Here is a 22,842-nt window from a genome sequence, read left to right as displayed (position 1 = left end):
AGGTTGGTAATAATAGAGGAATTTTTGGAAAGATGGATGGAAGGCAAAGCTCTTGTGTCTTTATCATTTTACTTTTAACTATTCGCAGATCGTTACAGCTCTACTTCACTTTGAATTATCCTGCTAGGCAATCCCATCATCCCGAGGCTGAGATCATGGGGTCTGGGTGAATGTAATGTTCATGAATGAATACTTAAAATTCATTCTCACATCAGTCATGTGATGGTTGATGTGAGAATGAAATTTGACTAGTCATTCATGAACATCTTATGTCTGTTTTATTTCTGAGAGAATATTCCATACATCAGTTTCTTCCAAGGTTGCCCTCTAGTACACAGGTGGTTGTCAGTGCCCATTGGTTTGCCCAAAGGCTGGCACCAGCAGTGTGTGTTACCTACCAGATAGCTCTATTGCACATGCACTACTCGTGTGGGAACCACTTTGAAACCCCTACCAGTGGGCTGTAGGTTACAGCAAAGCTGGCTGCCTGTGCATCAGCTCTTTGGCCACCGCTGGCAAGTTTTGCTCACAGATGCCTAGTTGCTCACAGATTGATGGTTGACATGGAACAGCTTGTGCTAGACTATAATTCTGCCCCTATAGTTTGTGAGATGAATGATTGGTATTGACAGTTGAGGCGGGCATATGGCAATGTTACCAAACGTAGCTTATAGCACTCCGTGCCCAGTCTCTACTTGTACGCATTCTCAAGCAGCAGAAAGAAAAGCATCCATGCAGGTCATATTTTTATGCATAAATTTATTTAGAGTTCCTACTTGTAATATACACTATATGATCAAAAGTATTTGGACACCTGGCTGAAAATTACTTTAAAGTTCATGACATCCTCCATCAGTAATGCTGGAATTCAATATGGTGTTGGTCCACCCTTAGCCTTGATGACAGCTTCCACTCTCGCAGGCATAAGTTCAATCAGGTGCTGGAAGGTTTCTTTGGAAATGGCAGCCCACTCTTCACAGATCACTGCACTGAGGAGAAGTCGGCAGTCTAAAACATCGCAAAGGTGTTCTATAGGATTCACGTGAGGACTATGTGCAGGCCAGTCCATTACAGGGATGTTATTGTCATGTAACCACTCTGCCACAGGCCGTGCATTATGAACAGGTGCCCGATCATGATGAAAGGTCCAATCACCATCCCCAAATTGCTCTTCAACAGTGGGAAGCAAGAAGGTGCTTACAAAATCAGTGTAGGCCTGTGCTGTGATGGCGCCATGCAAAACAAGAAGTGGTGGAAGCCCCCTCCATGGAAAGCATGACCACACCATAACATGACTGCTCCAAATTTTACTGTTGGCACTAAACACGCTGGCAGATGATGTTCACCAGGCATCTGCCACACCCACACCCTGCCATCGGATCACCACATTGTGCACCGTGATTTGTCATTCCTCACAATGTTTTTCCACTGTTAAATTTTCCAATGTTTACACTCCTTTTACCAAGTGAGGAGTCGTTTGGCATTTACTGGTGTGATGTGTGGCTTATGAGCAGGCGCTTGACCATGAAATCAAAGTCTTCTCACTTCCTGCCTAACTGTCATAGTATTTGCAGTGGCTCCTGATGCAGTTGGAATTCCTGTGTGATGGTCTGGATAGATGTCTTCCTATTACACATTACGACCGTCTTCAACTGTCAGCAGTCTGTCAGTCAACAGACAAGGTTGGCCTGTATGCTTTTGTGCTGTAGGTGTCCCTTCACATTTGCACTTCACTATCACATTTGAAACATTGTTCCTAGGGATGTTTGGGAGTGTGGAAATCTCACATACAGATGTATGACACAAGTGATGCCTAATCACCTGACCACGTTCGAAGTCTGCGAGTTCCGCAGAGTGCCCCATTCTGTTCTCTCATGATGTCTAATGACTACTGAGGTTGCTGATGTGAAGTACCTGGCAGTAGGTGGTAGCACAATGCACCTAATATGAAAAACATATGTTTTTTTGAGTGTCCTGATACTTTTGATCTCATAGTGTATATAATCTCAAAAAACTGGAAAGAACTGTTTAGTATCTAATATGCTGAAATTTCATAGTTATTTGTCAAACTTCCCAATGTAAATGAAAACTACATCCTCAAATCGTTGAAAATTTGCAGTTCTTTTTTTCTGTTGTTAAATATTATCAATATTAATTAGTTTTACAATAAGCAACTGAATAATTTAACAGTATATTAACAGTTACAGTCTGAAGACAGTACTCCAAATATGATGATAGGTCAATGGCATACTCACTCCTCAAATTCTTGAGTGTGTTGTAGCTATTTTAACGGAAAAACACCACACTCATTACTGTCAGAATCTGATTTAAAATAGTCTCCTTCAGCAGTGCTTGAACTATCACTGCTTCCTCCTGGTTGCATAATTAAATTTTCTGTAGATTTTTCCACAATACCTTTGTTTTTGGCTGCTCCACTGATGACACTTGCAAGACTCTTCATAATTTTTGCCCATGTCTCACTTGTCACTTGATTGACAGCTGCCATAAGATTATTTCCAATTTCAGAGAGCATGAATTATTATTGTTTGCCACAACATAATTTTTTATTTGTGTCCATATCTCTTCAGTGGCACTGAAGTGAGAATGGTACGCAGGAAGTTGAACAGTTTCATGCCCTTGCCTTTTGGTACACTCATCAATTACATATGTCAGAAATTGTGGTTTCTTTTGTGCCACAATTTCAAATAACTTCTCATTGTTTCAGCCACTGATTAATTTTTTTTTTTTTTTTTTTTTTTTTTTTTTTTTTTTTTTTTTTTTTTTTTTTTGTTGTTGGTGACCTATCATGAACAATGGAATGATATGATGAATGATTATCACTGATGGACTTTTCAGATTTGTCATCAGCAATGTACCCCCTGTGGGTCTGGGGATTAGAATAGGCCCGAGGTATCCCTGCCTGTTGTAAGAGGTGACTAAAAGGAGTCTCTCACTTTTCAGCACTAGAAGTTCAGGTCCAATTTTGTGGTTTGACCTGCCACTTTCCAAATTCTACAGAAGCATGGGCTGTATAGGGAAGGGTGCCTTACGTGGTGCATGAGTTATCCATAGTGTCCTCAGATTCGATCTCCTGAACCTCTTGTCATGGCTTTGCATCTCCACCTGCAATTCAACTGTTTGGGCAAGGACACTTTTTTGGGGTATGTCATCTTCTTCTGTTGTCTCCTTTCCTCTTTTGCCCCATGCCAGTATTGGATTTCTCTGTGCCAATATCCAGCACGGTAGCCAGTCCTTTGTAAGGGGCCATCATGTACCCATTTTGTGGTAGCCTCCTGACAACACAGGGATCAAGTTGCTGATGCCCAAGCTGTCAACTCCCCATGTATGCCAAGGAGTGATGCCTGTCTTCCTGGGCATCAGGACTCCTGGCAACAGCCATCATGCATTTGCTGTGGCTGGGTGGCACCCATGGGGAGAGCTCCTGATCAGAGTGGGTGGCATCAGGGCGGATGACTGGCAATGAAGTGGACTAAGTCATCTCTTGCTGGTGACTGTATGGCACCAGCAGTCTCCAAGAAGGGCAAGATTGAGTACAATGCTGACAGATATGACCCTAAATTGTTTCCCTCCGTCACTACACCATGGGAGGAATGTAGAGCTACAGAAAGAAGAGCCATATTTGCCTCGGTATTTAGCCTGTAGCAGAATGGATGGGGACTCCTTTCTACCTATGAAGCCTCAATTTTTTGTTGAACATCTTGAGGATAAGTTTAAGGAAGTAACAGCACTGTCAAAGATAAGAAGCAGTGTAGTCTCAGTTCAGACAACATACCCAGCCCAATCCCGGGCATTACTTGCTTGTGACCGGCTGAATGATATTCCTGTTTCTGTCACTCCCCATAAAAGCCTCAACATGATCCAGGGGATTATTTTCCATCATGACCACCTCTTGGAGTCTGACAATGAGCTCCACACCAATCTAGAATGGCAGGGTGTTCATTTCATCCAGCACATTTACAGGGGACCCAAAGACAATAGGGTTGCTACCGGTGCCTTCATCTCGGCCTTTGAGGGTGGTTCTTTGCCTGAAAAGGTCAAGATGATGGTTTACCACTGTGACGTTAAACCATACATCTCTCCCCCTATGTGGTGCTTAAGTGCTGGAAATTTGGGCACATGTCTTCACGCTGCACTTCCAACGCCACATGTCGAGACTGTGGGCATCCCCTGCATCCAGGTACTCTGTGTGCCTCCTCCCACTTGTATAAACTGCAGAGAGCAGCACTACCCCTGCTCACCAGACAGCACAGTACTCCAAAAGGAGCAGAAAATCATGGAGTCAAGACCCTGGACCGTTTGACTTACCAAGAGGCTAAACGCAAATTTGAATGATTACAACCCATTTGGTTGATGTCCACATACGTTGCAGCTACATTACCATCACCATCACAAGTATCAGTCGCACCACACTCTGTGCCACGAACAGTGGGCCCTCTGGGCCTCCAAAATACATCTGCCCTCGTGGTGGTGGGGGTAAAATCTCCTTTCATTGCTCTAAAAGTACCTACTTTTGGGAGCAAGCGCCCCCCCCCCCCCACCTCCACCCAATGCAGTGGATATTGGTCCCCTCCTCCCAGCCAGAGAAGCAACAGCCTCCTCCAGTTCCTCTCATGCAGGAGGAGGCCCGTGGGACCCTCTCTCCCAAGGTCTCCACTAATACCACAGCAGCCACTTGTCAGTGGTTAAAGGAGCCAAAAGCTGCTGGATGAAGAGCTTCATGGTCTTCCTCCTTGCCAGAAGCTGCTTCAGAGAAGTCCTCCCAGCAAACCCCTAAAGAGAAGCGAGAGGGCAAGCAAACAAATAAGTCAGCTAAGAAAAAGGACCCTCCGGTGGCCCCAACACCACCACTCCCTCAGTTTTGCACCTGCGGATGAAGTGGAGATCTCGGCGTCCCCTGAGGACCTGGTTCTTACTGATGATTAATCCACAATAGGAATGGATACAAGTACCCAATCAGTGGCAGCAGGTGACCCTGAGGTGTAACCTGCCTCCTTGCATGCTTCATGCCTTCCCAGCCTCACGATATCATCCTCCTCCAGTGAAATGGCTGCGGTTTATTCCACCACGTGGCTGAGGTATGGCAACTGTTAGGCTTTACACTTGCTTTCTGCATTGCCCTCCAGGACACCTGGTTCCCAGCAATGTGTACCCCTGCGACTATAATAGTGTCTCAGATGGAGTTTGTGTCTGTCCTGAACTCAGTATGCAGGAACCTGTGTCCCTTCAAATCCCTCTTGAAGCTGTGGCTGTCAGGATAAGGACAACACAGGAAATAACTGTCAGCAACGTATATCTTCCTCCAGATGGTGCAGTACCACTGAACGCATTAGCTGCACTGATTCATCAACCCCCTAAACCTTTCCTACTTTTGGCAGATTTTAACGCTGATAATGCCTTGTGGGTGGCACTGTGCTTACTGGCTGAGGTAGAAACGTCGAAACTTTCCTGTCTCAATTTGACCTCTGCTTCTTAAATACTGGGGCCCCACATATTTCAGTGTGGCTCATGGCACTTACTCGGCCATTGATTTATCCCTATGGAGCCCAGGACTTCTCCCATCTGTCCACTGGAGAGACCACGATGACTTGTGTGGTAGTGACCATTTTCCCATCTTCCTGTCACTCCCCCAGTGCTATTCCCCTAGACGTCTAGCAAGATGGGGTTTAAACAAGGCATACTGGGAAGTTTTCACCTCTGGTGTCACACTGAATCTCTCCCACATGGTACCATTGCTGTGGAAGTTGAGCAGATCAGTAGAATGCACCTGTCTGAGGTGGAAAGCACGATCCCTTGTTCTGTAGGGTGCTCCCAGTGGAACTCAGTACCTTGGTGGTCGCCAGAAATCGCTGAGGCCGTAAAGTGTGTCAGTGATCTCTACAGCAACATAGGCGGCACCCTTCCCTAGAGCACCTAATAGCTTTTAAACGGCTCCGTGCTCGCGTTCACCAGCTTATAAAAATTGGAAAGAGGCGTGTTGGGAGAGGTACGTCTCGACCATTGGTTGCCATACATCACCTTCTCAAGTCTGGATGAAGATCAGAGGGGTTGTGGGTACCAGACCCTGACAGGTGTTACTGGAATTAACCTCAATGGCTAGTTATCTACCAACACAAACACAATTGCTGAGCACTTTGCAGAGCACTATGCTCGAGCCTCTGCATCAGAGAATTAGCCCCCAGCATTTTGCACCCTCAAATAGCAGATGGAAAGGAAAGCCCTCTCGTTCACTGAACATTACAGTGAACTCTGTAGTGCTCCATTTACAGAGTGGGAGCTCCTCAGCATTCTTGAACATTGCCCTGACACAGCTACTCAGCCAGATTGGATCCACAGTCAGATGATCAAACATTTCTTGTCTGACTGCAAGTGACATCTCCTCATCTTCTTCAACCGGATCTGGTGTGATGGCATCTTTCCATTGCAATGGCGGGAGATCACCATCATTCCAGTGCTCAAACCCGCTTGATGTGGATAGCTATCAGCCCATCAGCCTTACCAACATTCTTTGTAAGCTCTTAGAACGTATGGTAAGTCGGCGGTGGTGTTGGGTCTTGGAGTCACGGGGCGTACTGGCTCCATGCCGGGGCAGTTTCCGCTCTGCCATTGATAATATAGTTTTCCTAGAGTCTGCCATCCAAACAGCCTTTTCCAGACACAAACACCTAGTTGCCATCTTTTTTGATTCACAAAAAGCTTAAGACATGACCTGGTGACATCATATCCTTGCCACATTATATGAATGGGGTCTTCGGGGCCCACTCCCAATTTTTTTTCCAAAATGTCCTATCGCTCTATACTTTACTGGTTCAGGTTGGTGCCGCCCATAGTTCTCCCCCATATCCAGGAGAATGGGGTCCCGCAGGGCTCTGTATTGAGTGTGTCTCTAGTTTTTGTGGCCATTAACGGTCTAGCAGCAGCTGTCGGGCCGTCGGTCTCACCTTCTCTGTATGCAGACAACATATGCATTTTGTACTGCTCCTCCAGTACTGGTGTTGCCGAGCGGCACCTACAGGAAGCCATCCACAAGGAGCAATCATGGGCTCTAGCCCAGGCTTCCAGTTTTCAGCCGTGAAGTCATGTGTCGTGCATTTCTGGTCGCGTCATACTGTTTGTCCGGAACCAGAACTTTACCTTAATAATGATCCACTCACTGTAGTGGATACATATTGATTCTTAGAACTGGTTTTGGCCACCCAATTGATGTGGCTTCATCATCTTTGTCAGCTGAAGCAGAAGTTCTGGCAGCACCTCAATGCCCTACACTGCTGCAGCTCTATAGAGCCCTTGTTCAGACCTGCCTTGACTCTGGGAGTCTGGTGTATGGTTCAGCGGTGCCCTGAGCTTTGTGTTTACTCGACCCAGAGCAGCACTGTGGCATTTGACTGGCAACAGGAGTTTTTAGGACAAGTCTGGTGACTAGCGTCCTGGTGGAGGCAAGACTCCCTCCATTAAAGGTTAGGCATGCACAACTGCTCGCCTGTTATGTTGCACACATTCATAGTTCTCCTGAGCATCCGAATTACCATCTCCTTTTCCCATCCACGGCAGTTCATCTCCTGCATTTGAGGCCCAGGTCAGGGTTAAAGAGTGCAGTTTGCATCCGATCTCTTCTGTCTGAAGTGGAGTCCTTGCCTTTACCACCTATACTTGAGGTCCATTCATGTACACCTCCATGGTGTACATGTAGGCCAAAGTATCACCTGGACCTTTCACATGGTCCTAAGGACTCAGTTAACCCCCCCCCCCCCCCCCCCCCGGCTCTCTGCTGTCACTTCCTGTCGATTCTTGATATATACTGGGACCATGAAGTGGTTTACACTTACGGCTCAGTGGCTGATGGTCACATTGGCTTCGTGTATGTTCGTGGAGGACATATTGAACAGCACTCCTTGCCAGATGGCTGCAGTGTTTTCACTGGAGAGCTGTCGGTCATTTCTCGTGCTCTTGAGCGCATCCACTCATGCCCTGGCAAGTCATTTCTTCTCTGTACTGACTCCTTGAGCAGCCTACAAGCTGTCGACCACTGTTACCCCAGCCAGGAGTTCATCTTTGTGCTGGAATGGACCAGTCATCCCGTGGTGTTTGTGTGGACCCCGGGCCATGTCGGAATCCCAGGAAATGAATTTGCCAACAGGCTGGCCAAACAGGCTACATGGAAACCACTTCTGGAGATTGGCATCACTGTAACTGACCTGCAATCATTATTACACTGCAAGATTTTTCAGCTTTGAGAGATGGTATGGCATAATCTCAGTATGCCCTTGAGACTACAAATGTGTGGAAGACCTCCATGCTGGGCTCTCACAGGAACTCTGTGGTTCTCTGCAAGCTCCGCATGGGCCCTATGCTGCTAACACATGGCTACCTCCCCTGTTATGATGACCCACCTCAGTGTCACTGTGGCTCGCATATGAGTGTCATCCACATCATGCTGGACTGCCCACTTTTAGCTGCTCTGCGGTAGACTTTTAACCTCCCCAGCGCCCTACCTTTGGTGTTGGGTGACAATGCCTCAATAACAGATTTAGTTTGTTCTTTTATTTGCGAGGTTTGTTTTATTGTACCATCTAAGGGTGGCCTTCTCTGTGAGGTCATCACCCTCCCTCCATTTGAACTCTGTCACACTTTCTTTGCATTTGTTTGTCTTGGTGGTCGACTTTTCCCTACATGTGTTCATCTCGCCTCATCTTTTTGGGTTGGACATTTTAATGTGCTGCAGAGTGGCTGGCTCATCCTCTTTTTTTATTATTGTGATCACCCGGTCCACACTATATGCTCTATGGTTTTAATACCTTCTTCTACTTTTCCTTCAGTTGTAGTGTATGTTTTCCCCATTTTTTGTTCATTCCATTCGTTTTTTAAAGGTGTGGTGTTGGGTGTTTACATAGCTTGAAACTTGCTTGCATCAGGAAAAAGGGACTGATGACTCTGTAGTTGTTTGGTCCCTTTGTACCACAAACCAACCAATCAATCATCAACAATGTTTTGAACTGATTTTGAAAAACCACACTGTTCATCTCTGTGTGATAATCACTTGTCTTTCCTGAAAGAAAAATTAACAAGCTGTTTGGCACATAACCCTCCAATGTAACTGCATGTAAAACAATAATCTGACCTCCTTTTCCAACAGGCACTGCCTTGGTCCCCTCTGGCATTCCATCGCTCCAGCCTCTATGTAATGAATGGCTAGCATTAACCCACATTTCGTCTATCCACATACATTTTCGAATTTTCCACCCATGATTCTGCACAGAAATTTGCTCTGCCATGTGACTGCGTGTCCTTTGCATCAATTTTTTGCATCAGTTAAACACTGAATAGCTGAAGCCTATGTTTTTCAGCAGTGTACATAATGAAAATAAGCTTCCTTTAAAAATATGATCTTTCTGGAGTGATAAAAGCTCAGTGGGATGTTCTCTTTGCTTATAATGCATCTTTCTGGAAATTGTCCATAGCTGTCACTTGCTTCTTCCTTGGCCGCTTGGTCTCCGGTGTGTGCAGCCTTGCTGTGCCTCTGTCACCACAGTCTGTAGTGTACTGTTTTTTTCCTATTGTTACAACAGTGTTCATGCTTATTTTCAATGCTGCTGTAATCCTCTTAACCTTTTTCCTTTTCTTTTGCAAAGTAGTCCCTCACTGAACACAAGAATTGGCAGGCCTGGCAGTGTAGCACATTTTCTGTTTCACTTCACATGTTCGGCTGGCACTACTCACTGCACTGGACATTGCTTAAAAGGAAACAGAAGCAAATAAACAATTACAACAACAAAAATGAAGTAAACTATGATCTGAACCATTAAGAAAAATGACAAAATGACAGCACCGGTTGAACATGAGACACTCACTGGTACGTGAGGTTTGCAAAGAGCAACATGGCTCCTGCTATATGCTAGAGTGCAGTCTGTCATTAGCTGGCTATGTGTGTGTGCTAGGCAATGGAGTGATGGTACTGAGCTGTCAGTACCAGACGTGTCTCCCAGACTACAGTAATGGTTGCACAATACATCATTTCTCACATAGTAGGCTGATGTCCATATGTGTTGAGGAACAGAGGACTTGATTTACTGCAGAAGATCGCCTGTTGCTGAACATTAAAGCTCTAGCTTACTTTGAAACAAACTCACATTTGTTCCCTTTTAATTACCTCTATAGACAATTCTTATAGCTATTTAATTTAAAAATCAATAGCTTGTTGAGATTTGCTTTGGTGGATTTTCCTCAAATTTCAGTTACGTATATGGAAAATAAGGGATGGTATGGAGAATTGAAGACAACAGTCCATTGGCAAACCTTCCCAATAATATTGTTTGCCAATATTTATTCTCAGATAGCTTAAGTGTTTATGAGGCAACACGCAAGTTGCATTTTAGACTGCTTTAAATCGTTTAATCAAGAAGCTTAGTGTAAAACTCTTAGATGAAGACATATTCAAAAGTCTGCTGCGTCAAATAGGACCTGTAAATTTGTACCATTTTCAGGATATTAAAGAATAATTACACGTAATAACTTCAGTGCCTAGTTTGTGTACATATTTCCTACTTTCACTGTTGCCATTTATGTTGCTATTTTAAATGTAATAACTTTATATTCAACCAATTTGTGAAAACAGTATTACATGTGTTTTCATATGGGCACTGTAGGCAGTGCCACAATCAGAGGCAAATTACAGTAGAATACAATTACATGTATATAAACAAGAATTGTGTACCATGCATTTCTTACATTAAGTCCTAACATACTGCAATGTGTTTTCCTTAATTAATGATCAGATAATCAGCTGCAAAAATCGGCATTAAGGTAAATTCATTGAGTATGAAACATTTTAATAAAACCACTTCTTTGGTTTGCACTTGCTTAGGTTACTGATCCATCTTGTTAAGTGTGTTTGCTGATCTGTCTTGTTAAAAGTGTGAATTATATAAAAGTTGATAATTAACCAGTGACAGCATAAACATGAGAATTTGCTTCATGATGTGTAAAGTCACTTAAAGTTGACTCAAAACACCAAGCAGTCACAGATTCTAACATCCTGTTGACATCAAGGTAATTATAAATGCAGCACAGCCTTGGATTATGAAAGAATACGGAAGGAAACTGGCCATGCCATTTCCAGAGGAATCATTCCAGAATTTCATTACAGCAATACAATGGGCAGACCTGTATGATCTCTTCTCTTCCAAAATATGAGTCGAGTGTCTTAATTGTAGTCAACTGCTTGGTCACAAACTGGAATGTCGCAGCAGCAGTGACACCTTAAGATACATCCATTTAGGTTGGTCAGTAAATCACCAAGGATCCATCTTTTTCCCTCAGCTTTTTAATGTTTACATTTCACACATGCATTATGTATGTTAACTCAAGATAACAACTAAAACAAAAAAAGATGTATCTACTTATGTAATGTATAATTATGATAGTCTGAAGGATATATAGCAGAAGTTGACTGCCCTTTTATATGCAGAATTGAGTGGTATAGCAGAAGAGTAAGTGAACGGTTAGAAACTAAATCGACAGTGAGTAAATGTACCAAAAATGAATTATGAAATATAGGCCTTAAAATTTTTATGCTAAGAGGTTGCTGAAACATCCAGTGATGTATATTGACATTTGTTGTAGGTGGTTTACATATGTAATCAAACTAATTCAGAAATGTAAGAAAGTTGTTAAACATCTGCCAGAACCACTTTTACAACTCGGAGCCTGCTGTCTAAGAGGAAACTGTATGGTAAAGAGCACAACTCTCTCATCACAAAATATTAAGTGAAGTAAATATGTTAACTCAGGAAAATATGTTTATTAGATACAGGTTTAATAAAAGTATACCACTATAGCTTCTGAATACCTTCAAGACATCATTTTAATAAGTCATTAAGGGGAAAGACTTGTAATTTTGAAAGCGAATTTGTAGACACAATACCGCATGTCTGTACAAAAGCTGGATTAACTGAACATTTAAAAAATAAGGTTTCTATGAATGCATTAGGAGTAGGAAGTGTATCTGGTGATGATACAGAAAGAAAAAGAGGATAAAGATTGTTAAAGGATATCTTGGTCATGACAGCCTGATATCCAGCAGTAATAGAAAGATTAAAAAATACACTATGAATAAAAATTATCCTATTGGTTTCAATGCCAATTCTCCATCTCATGAAGAGCCTTCATCAGAATTGAAACAGGAAACCCAACCCTGTATCATATAGGATTATCATATTATAGCATTATGTCAGAGGCTCATGGCTCAGTATTAAAGCACCAGATTACAGATACAAAGGCCTGGGGGTTTGATCCCCAGTCAGTCCTACGATTTTTGTCAGTCACTTACCACTTACTTCATGTCTGTCAATGTTTATCAGAATAACACCAGCTTATTCCATGGTTGGTTTCTCCTAAAGCCCATAGGGCAAATCAGCCTTGGAGTCAGAAGAAAAAACCATGCTACCTCAGATAGAGGTGTCCAAACTTGCTTTCAGATTCAGGACAGCTTTACCTATATCAGACAAGAACAACATTACATATTAATGCATTGGTGAATGTGCAGATTCAAGTAATAGGAAATGATATAACATATAGAGTACCTAAATAAGTAATATTTGATGAAATTGATATATATGCCAAGATCCCTTCAAATGATTATGTATCTGAAATTAGGAGGACCATTGTGGGGAAATGAATATTGAGTCGCTGGTTTATTGTATTTAAAAGATGAGGTAAAGTATTAAAAAAGTTTTTGAATCAATATAGTCTCTCTTCCATAATGTGAAAAGTAAAGGCAACAGACATATAGTACTTTGTCATCATCTTAGACATGACAAGAGAGAGGTGTTCTTTTGACATGTTACAGTAAACCAGCAACTGCCAATATTTGTAAAGACACTGTTATCTTCAGAGACTGTAGAATTTAACATCCATTACTTGGTAAAGGCCTATATACATAGATATTACTTCTACATATGATGTTGTGTTGGACATAAGGGTTGTGAGGAGGCATTTTGAAAATATGAAAACATTCCATAATTTTGTCAGTACCCCTACTGAAAAGAGAGAACTTTCCAATGCTTGCCAATAATCAAATTTTGTCTGATTCTTTGTTTCATGTACTTTACTGGGAATGTCACATAATATCTGCTTACATTTCATGTTCTGCAGATTTGGACGGAGAAAGCAATACCTTGTGAGTACAGGTATGATAGCAGTTTCCAGAACTATGTTGACTGTTTCTTCATCTGTGTTCCCACTGTACATTTTTTTCTCTGTAATGGCAGAGGCTGCAGGATTGCCTAGCACTGACTCAGCTCTAGCTTTGGGTAAGTCTTCATTGAAACTATCTCTCTCTCTCTCTCTCTCTCTCTCTCTCTCTCTCTCTCTCTCTCTCTCTCTCTCTCTCTCTCTGTGTGTGTGTGTGTGTGTGTGTGTGTGTGTGTGTGTGTGTGTGTGTGTGTGTGTGTGTGTGTGTGTGTGTGTGTTTTAAGGGTAAATCTCACATGTACTGATTTCTTATGTTTATAATAAACAAGACTATTTATAAGGGGTCATTGACACTCCAAAAGTGTTTGTAAATTCTAACACAAAAGTTTTCACAACACAGTGCAAATGATGTGACTTGAAATAAAAGTTTTTGTGACTTGAAATAAAAGTTTTTGTGACTTGAAATAAAAGTTTTTGACACAGTGTCAAAAATAATCATTAACTGTGCATTTTCTCCCGAAAGCAGAAAGTAGATGATATAAGTGTCTATGTAGACTACCTAGACTACCTCCTTCCATTGAATGGAACACCATAACCTGGATTCTGTCTTGAAGATAAGAATCAAATAGTAAAATAGTTTGACAGATTACACTGGGGTCACACTCGATACCAAGGATGTTCTTGGTTAATTGGACAACACTCTCTCAAAGCCCTCTGTGCCACTGCTCTGGCTCATCCTGGAAACCCTCTTTGCTGTGGCTCAGGTGACAGCCCCAAATCCTTCCTGGCAGACACTTGCCTGTCAATCTCAGAACATCTCTGCATTGCTGCTCAGCTTGAATTCTGGCTCTAAATCAGTCTGAGCCCTCAAATATCTCTGCCCTGCCACTCAGGCACTGCCTCAAAAAATCTTACTTGCTACTCTACCAGTGTCCTCTGCTGTGCTGCCCTGAAGCCTTTTGTACGTTTGCTCAGGTGCCAAACCCCTCCCCTAAACCCATCTGCCTACCCCTTGAGAGCTGTCCTCCTAAGATATTTGTACCACCTCTGCTGTTAGACCCATCCAATCTTTCTTGTGCTGCCTCTCAAGTGATTGCCCAGAGTTTGGCAATCCTGAAGCCATCTGCAACATTGCTTTGGCAAAACCTCCCAAAATCCCCGCACCTTTACTCAGGTTGCATTCCCCTTAGAGCCCTCTGTGCCACAGCTTGGACTGCGCCCCCCCCCCCCCCCTCTTCAACCCCCTCACCCACTAAAGCACTGTGCACTACCCCTGCAGCCCTTCACTCTGTTCCTAGCCCAGCTCCCCTCCCTAAGCCCTTAGTGTTGCCACTAGATCTGTGCCCCCTTGAAGTCTTATGTGCCATCATTCAAGCAGTGCTTCGCCAAAGCCACCAGTACCATCAATTTGGCACCCCCATTGTGGTGCAGCCCAGCAAATCCCTGTCCACTGCCGTTTGACTCCAACCAAGGTTCTCTGCACCACTATCCTCCTCAAACCAGGCCTTGTGACTGCTGCTTGGACTGGGCTCTCCTGGAGCCTTTTGCACCATCATTTTCACATTGCCACATGAAGCCCTACGTGCCTTGGCTTGCATGCTGCTCTTGATGTCCTTTGTGACACCAGCCTCAGAATCCCTCTGTGTCACCATCCTCTGAATCCGTTTCCACTGTTACGCCCTAAGCCCACTGCACTGCCACAAGAGTGCTGTTCCCCCAACCTCTCTGTCCTACCACTCAGTTGCTGCCCACGTAGCCCTCTCTTGCACCACTAGGACATGGCATCCCAAAACCCTTTCACTGTCTTTGAATGTGGCCCCTCAAAGCCCTTTGCACCATCTCTCAGGCCCAGAACCTTGAAATCTCTGTTTAGTTTCTTGGAAACCACCTTTCCTCACTCGGAAGCACTTTGCACCATTGCTTGTGCACTGCAACCCCAAGCCCTCTGTGCTGGTATATGCTCACTCGCCACTGCTGAAGCTGCTACCCACAAAACTTTCTACACTGGAGATAAAACCCTCCTCAGCAAAGGTCGGCCTGTGCTCCTGCCTCGAGAAGTCACTTGAACTGCTGCTTAGGTGCAGCTCCCCAAAATCCCTCTACCCATTGCCCCCTCCCCCGTCCCCCCCAAATACCAGTGTTCACAGCCAGATTCTTTAGTGCCAAATTATCCCATGCCACTACTTAATCTGTGGCTCCAAAAGTCCTCTTTTTCATTAATCATATGCAGCCCCCACATAATCCCTCTTCTCTCCACATGTGATGTGCCCCACAAATCACTACATGCAATCTGTCAGGTGCAGTCCCCCAGAAGCCCATGTGTTGTGTAAATTGGAATGTGCTACACCTTATGTGCACTGCTTGCCACTTGATTTGTGTACCTCTTCCAGCCTTCCATGCTGCCATTTTAATAGTGCCACACTGAGCTCTCTTCAACTCCACTTGAGTGCTGCCCCCTCCCCAAAGCTTCCTTTACTGACTCTTACACTGCCTGCTAAAGTTCTCTGTGCTACCAATTCTGCCCCACCTGCCATAGCTATCTGTAGCACCACTTGCACACCACCCCCAAAGCTTTCATTACTGTTGCTAAAGTGTCGTTCACACAAAGCCCAGAGACCTTTTGTGCCACTGCTGTGTGCAGTGCACCCAGCTCTCCCCCCCCCCCCCCCCCCTCCCTGAGGCACACCCCTTCTCCCTTCTCCCTTTCCCCTCCCTACAAAACCTTCTGAGCTGATATTTTGCTGCTGTCCCTGGAAACATTCTGTGCTGTCACTTGGGTGTTACACTCTAAAGTCCTCTGTACTGCTACTCACTGTGCCCCTCAAATGCTCTGAGTTGTCACATGAGCTGAATCCCCAGAAACCCACCGCATTACTGTTTGGGCATAGCTTCCCCAGAAGCGCTCTGTGCTGTGGCCAGGTGCAGCCCCCTCCCTTTCCAAAACCATGTGCTGCCTCTTGGTCTGTCTGAAACTGAAGCCCTCTGCACAACTGCTCTGGCTGTCTCCATCTGAAGCTATCTGCAGCAGCATTCAGGTTGTGCCACACCCTCCCACCAAAGTCCTCAGCACTCTCATTCACGTGACTCATTGCCCTCCCCCTCTCCCCAATCAAATCAATTTGCATTTGTGCTCAGGTGGCTCCTACCCCTCCCTCTCTGAGTCTGTCTGTTCCACCATTTGAGTAGGACCCCCTTTTGAAGCCATCCATCCTGCTGCTCAGCTGGGGCCACCTCAAGGCAATTCGTGCAGCCACTAAGGTGAGGCCCTCCTCCAAAGCTGTCTGTGCCACTCCTGCCTCATGCTGCCCCCCCACCCCCCACCCTTCTCCCAACCCCACCCCTTAAGGCAATCTGTGCTGCTGCTCTAGTGTTCACCAACCCTCCCCCTTTGAAGCCTTCTGCACTGCCACTTGGGTGCTGCCCTGAAGCTCTCTACTGCTATTGCTGGAGATCCTCTCTTTCCCTGCTACATCCATGTCTTTTGTTCTAAGCTCACTCATACTCTACTCCTGATCCTCTTTCCACCCTTTCCTACTACATTCATTGTTCATTCTCAACTTCCAGATCTACTTTATATCCTCCAGCATTGATTGTGTGGATCATAAATTTCTGGTAGGAGTATCACAAATCATATTGGTACACTATGTGATCAAAAGTATCCAGACACCTAGCTGAAAATGATTTAAGAGCTCGTGGCATCCTCCATTGGTAATGCTGGAACTCAGTATGGTGTTGTCCCACCCTTAGCTTCAATGACAGCTTCCACTCTTGCAGGCATATGTTCAATCAGGTGCTGGGAGGTTTCTTGGGGAATGGCAGCCCACTCTTCACAGATCACTGCACTGAGAAGAGGTATCGATGTCAGTCAGCGAGGCCTGGCATTAAGTCAGCATTCCAAAACATCGCAAAGGTGTTCTGTAGGGTTCAGGTCAGGACTCTGTGCAGGCCAGTCCATTACAGGGATGTTATTGTTATGTAACCACTCTACTACAGGCCGTGCATTATGAACGGGTGCTTGATCATGTTGAAAGATGCAGTTGCCATCCCTGAGTTGCTCTTCAACAGTGGGAAGCAAGAATGTGCTTAAAACATCAATGTAGGCCTGTGCTGTGATAGTGCCATGCAAAACAACAAGTGGCGGAAGCTCCCTCCGTGAAAAACATGACCACACCATAACACCACCGCCTCCAAATTTTGCTGTTGGCACTACACATGCTGGCAGATGATGTTCACCAGGCATTCGCCAAACCCACACCCTGCCATCGGACCGCCACATTGTGTACTTTGATTCGTCACTCCACACAGCATTTTTCCACTGATCAATCGTCCAATTTTTACACTCCTTACACCAAGTGAGGCATTGTTATGCGTTTACCGGCACGATGTGTGGCTTATGAGCAGCTGCTTGACCATGAAATCCAAGTTTCCTCACCTCCTGCCTAACTGTCATAGTACTTGAAGTGGATCCTGATGCAGTTTGGAATTCCTGTGTGATGGTCTGGAAAGATGTCTGCCAATTGTGCATTACAACCACCTTCAGTTGTCAGCAATTTGTGTCAGTCAACAGATGAGGTCGGTCTGTATGCTTTTATGCTGTAGGTGTCCCTTCACATTTCACATTGGAAACAGTGGACTTAGGGATGTTTGTGAGTGTGAAAATCTCGCATACAGACATATGACACAAGTGACACACAATCATCTGACCATGTTCAAAGTCTGTGAGTTCCGCAGAGCACTCCATCCTACTCTCTCACAATGTCTAATGACTACTGAGGTCACTGTGTGGAATACCTGGCAGTAGATGGCGACACAATGCATCTAATATGAAAAATGTGTGATTTTGGTGGGTGTCGGGATACTTTCGATCACATAGTGTATCTGATATGTCATGAAGGCATTTCCTTTTGTGGTTAGCATAAAGGCTTAAAAATATAAATCTAAGGGCCAATTTACAATTGCGACTATATGAGTCAAATCGTACTTTGGTGTGAGGAAAAATTAAGTAATGTTCCAAAGTTTGGTGCTTTGTTCACTGTTTTTATTGACATAAATGACTTGCGTAGGACATTAGTAATGATTAAACTGTGCTCTTCACTCATTACAATTGTATGCTGATGAAGAGCCAAACTCATGAATACCAGACACAGCTATGGGAATAATGAATCATTCTTACAAGTGATTCGCAGCAAACAGCTTAGCCCTTAATCTTACAAAGACTCGCATTATGCAGTTCCAAACCTGAGGATGCACACTGGATAATTCTTCATGTGTGAAGTTCTTTGGCTTCTAGAGGGATCATAAACTGTGGTGGCACCAGTATCTGGATAAGTTAACCAACAGTCTCAGTGCTGTCTGTCTTGCAATTAGAAATTTTCTGTCGTTTTTTTGGCCTATAGACATAATTGTTGACTTTTTTGCATATATTCAGTTATGCCTATATAATGGTGTAATCTTAACAGAGACATTGCAGTTAAAATAGAAAAGTATATATTTCACAGAAGTGTGCTGTAAGCATATGGTGTAAAGCTGATTGGAGAAAAACTTGCAAAATGCTCTTCAGGTACTTTACATCTTACATCGATGTCCTGATACATTCACTCACTAACAATATTTTAGGGTAAAATGGCTAGTTCGTAACCAAAAAATCTTGAAGTAAAAGTAAATTCCCAGTAGGCCGAGGGCTAACAGTTCTGCTTAACTATAATTTTGATAATAAACATTTCTTGGCTCCTCTAATTATAGAAAACTAGTGGTGTTCCATTAAAAAAAATCCCTTCAAGTATGGGACAAAAATTGTTGGTGAGTAGTGTAAGAGGAGACTGACTGACTTTCTCTGAATATCCATATCACTGATCAGAAATGAATACCAGTATGGATAGATCAGTGCTAGTATCATTTGTTGTTGGTATAGTGTACTGAAGTTGTCTGCAGTGAGTGGCTGTTTCTTTCTGTTAGTGTATAGCTTGATTTGTTTCACTTTCCTGATGAAAGATGCAGATCAAAGGGGGGCTTGGGGACATCATGGTTGCCCCCAAAAAAGCATTTAGTAGAAAAGTATATTTTTACATATGAGGTATGTTCAAAAATAATGGGGAAATTTGCTTTTTGCATACAATTTTATTTATTCCTCTGCATCAGTGTTAACCCCTACAAAATTGTCCCCATTAGGTATTATTTTCTTATGCCAATGCTTTTTCAAATCCTTCTAACATTTTGAACTAGGAAAGCTTTCAGTTATCTGTATGATTATTTTTTAATGTCACCTGTGCTTATGAAATGATGACCCTTTAAGATTTTTTTTAACTTTTGCAAATGGACAAAAGTCAAATGGCGTTATGCCTATGAAGATGGGTGCTGGGGCATCATTACAGTATTGTTTTTGGCCAAACATTCATGAATGGGCAAGTATGTGTATTCAGGTATATTACTGAGATGCAAAAACTGTGGTTTTTTTCACGACCAGTCTGGGTGTTGAGGCATTGGACTTTTAAGGAGTACTTCTTATTGATTATTTGATCTTGTGGCAAGAACTCAGGGTGCACGACATTGTTAACACTGAAGAACAGTATGTTCATATCATAACCTTCACATTTGATGACAATTGTCAAACTTTTGTGTGTGTGTGTGTGTGTGTGTGTGTGTGTGTGTGTGTGTGTGTGTGTGTGTGTGTGTGTGTGTGCGTGTGTGTGTGGAGCCTTAGTTTTGATGCAGTATCCATACACCCATTTTTGTTACCTGTTGTAACATGTTACAGTAGTTCTATATCATTGTCATCATCTCAAAACTCACGATAAACTTGCATTTGCCTATGTTTTGCTTCGTAACACAATTCTTGTGGAAAAATTTTCATTGTTACTATTTTCATAAAGAACCTAAGCAGAGTTGTGGTGTTGTCACAACAACAAATTATTTTTCATCATACTGATTAAATGAATGATGATATTAATCTTTTTTATCAAGACGTGCAATAATTCAACTGAAGCTATTTTTGTATTTATTTACAAATTACGCTGTTTACTGTTTATTGTGGATCAAATAACTATCATCATTGTGCATGTAAGTATTTTGTTTAGATTTCGTCTACTTGCACAGCCATGTGGATATTTATTCTGATTAAGAAATCTCAATTAAAATACATTTTCAAGTTAAGAAGTATTTATCACAAGTGGGATATTATTTCTTTTGCTTTTTGGATAGCAGCTGGTAAAAGTATTTTGCCAGAAAGTGAAATACTCAGCATCCTGAAGAAGACATCAGACATAAGAGATTTGTCTGAGCACAACAGTGCTAATGTTGATTGTTCATTACAACAGCTGGTGAGTGACACAAAAGACTCATCATCAGAAGAAAGCAGTGATAAAGTAAGTTGCCCCAAAAGCAACAATGACTCTGAAACATTTCATGCTGTACCAAAATTTGTCAGTGAACCTGTCTCATGCTACATGATCACAATGTGTAATACCTAAAGAGTTCCATGAAGTGAATCCTCGGCCTTCTAAACTGATGACACATCAGAAGTGGTTATGGAGAGAGGAGGATTTTGATGAGAAGAGTTGGAGCTCTGACACCTATAGTGACAGACACACAGTGCTTGTAACACAGGCAACATAAATGAAGAGAGCTTGCCCAGCTACTGGGCTAAATAAATATTAATAGGCCATCGGGATATCAGATTAATATTCTATCCAGTATCAGACCATGGGAGGTCATGGACTATGTCCCTACCTGAAATGGGGAAGGGGGTAGGACACTGATTTGTGTGGATAATTGCAGAAAGATAGCAGAAATTGCAACACTAACAAATAAGATTTAGAAAATGTAATAGAGATGTATTTTGAAATCAGAACAGAATAAAATACTCTTAACTGCAGGCAACCTCTATTGGTGTAAACACATTCAAAAATCAACATGTAGAATGAGTATTGTTCTAGAACTAGCCGAGAATGCACTCGAGAGGAAATCCTGAACCATGAGAACTAGGTTTAAGCAACAAAGGGCTGTTGCAGACTTGATTAACTGTACCACATGGCTGGCACTGATGCTCTCCCATTGTATTGTGAAGCACTCAAAATCACCAAATGACCAAAATGGTGACCAAATCGGAACATCATAATTAATATGTGCCCATAGTAACAAACAGTTAAAGTTCACTGCAGCATGTTAGGTGAGCATTTATAGCAAAGCCATGGTTGTGGGGCACTTGTTGTTTCTTCCACGGAAATGCTGCTGAATGGAATGGTGCAGCAGCTTTCAGGGGTTTTGTTAGCAAGCTGGTGCTTCACACTAGTGTGCATTTGGCTGCAAAAAAGAAAACAGTTCTGCTGGTAGTAGCTCTCACCTGCTAGGCCACAGATGATGTTTCCTAACCTGGTGCAGCCTCAGCTATTGTAACACAAGGCTTTTCTGTATTTGTTTTTGTCAAGACCAAGACCAAGAACAAGAACATGATCCATTTAAACATTAATCTTTTCAATGCTCACCCCTGTACTGAACAGATTATTAATTCCTCTCAAAATGATGGCATCCGAAATCAGTTTCCAGATAGTGGTATCTGTATGTAAGGAAACATTATAATAATACTATGAAAAGGATAGTCTCTGCTGATTATATAGCAGAGATTCTGAGTCACAGATAGGCGCAAAAACTTTCTTCGGTCAACTAGGTTCGACAAAAAAATTGGTGTGCATACGTCTCTCTCTCTCTCTCTCTCTCTCTCTCTCTCTCTCTCTCTCTCTCTCTCTCCACACACACACACACACACACACACACACACACACACACACACACACAAAATAGTGTCACATTTGGATTTTTCATTGTTTGAAATATTCTAAGGTTTCTTTCCTTTCTGTAAATACTATTGTGGTTGAATTTTTAGGTATTGCAAAATGAAATTGACATTCATATTATGGATGTTTCCAGCCTTCCGTGGCCATCCACACACTCATCACAGCATGTGGCATTGTTAGCAAAGTACTTAATATGATATTTCACAAGTTTTCTTTCTGCAGATGCTTGCAATATTGAGGTGACATGCATGTTTGTTTGTTATATGATTTTTTTAATATTTGGTGTACTTCATGTACTGGTATTTTTCCTTCAGATTCCAATGACGCAAAAAAAGTGCTATATGTTACCAGTCTCAATATTTTTCTGAAGATTTCTTTATTCCTGCATCAGGACTGACAAAAATGTAGGAATTAGCAAAAAATGATATGAATCATATGTTACTTAAGCATTTCAATGATTTCAAAGTAATGAGAAGATAGTTTTAGTACAATAGAAAGAGTGCAGTCAGTTCCTAATGGCATGTCACCGAGCGAGGTGGCGCAGTGGTTAAACACTGGACTCGCATTCGGGAGGACGGTTCAATCCCGCGTCCGGCCATCCTGATTTAGGTTTTCCGTGATTTCCCTAAATCGCTCCAGGCAAATGCCGGGATGGTTCCTTTCAAAGGACACGGTCGACTTCCTTCCCCATCCTTCCCTAATCCGATGAGACTGATAACCCTGCTGTCTGGTCTCCTTCCCCTAAACAACCCAACCCCCCTAATGGCATGTCCGTGTTCCAGAATTCACCCAGAACACAAGGTGGAGTGCTTCCCCAAAAAGGAAGAAAATACATGGGTAGCTAACA

General features: G+C 43.0%; 1 protein-coding gene across 1 annotated transcript in view; it reads left to right on the top strand.

Annotated features, from left to right (window-relative positions):
* LOC124607103 (solute carrier family 22 member 7-like) overlaps positions 1 to 22,842 on the top strand; it is a 180,174-nt gene that overhangs the window by 78,642 nt on the left and 78,690 nt on the right. Inside the window, exon 4 of the mRNA XM_047139300.1 lies at positions 13,168 to 13,325. Coding sequence (XP_046995256.1) covers positions 13,168 to 13,325 — 158 coding nt within the window. The remainder of the gene's footprint in view (positions 1 to 13,167; positions 13,326 to 22,842) is intronic.

The sequence above is a fragment of the Schistocerca americana genome, chromosome 3 (assembly GCF_021461395.2).
Source record: "Schistocerca americana isolate TAMUIC-IGC-003095 chromosome 3, iqSchAmer2.1, whole genome shotgun sequence".
Lineage (NCBI taxonomy): Eukaryota > Metazoa > Arthropoda > Insecta > Orthoptera > Acrididae > Schistocerca > Schistocerca americana.
This window is presented reverse-complemented; position numbering and strand designations above follow the sequence as displayed.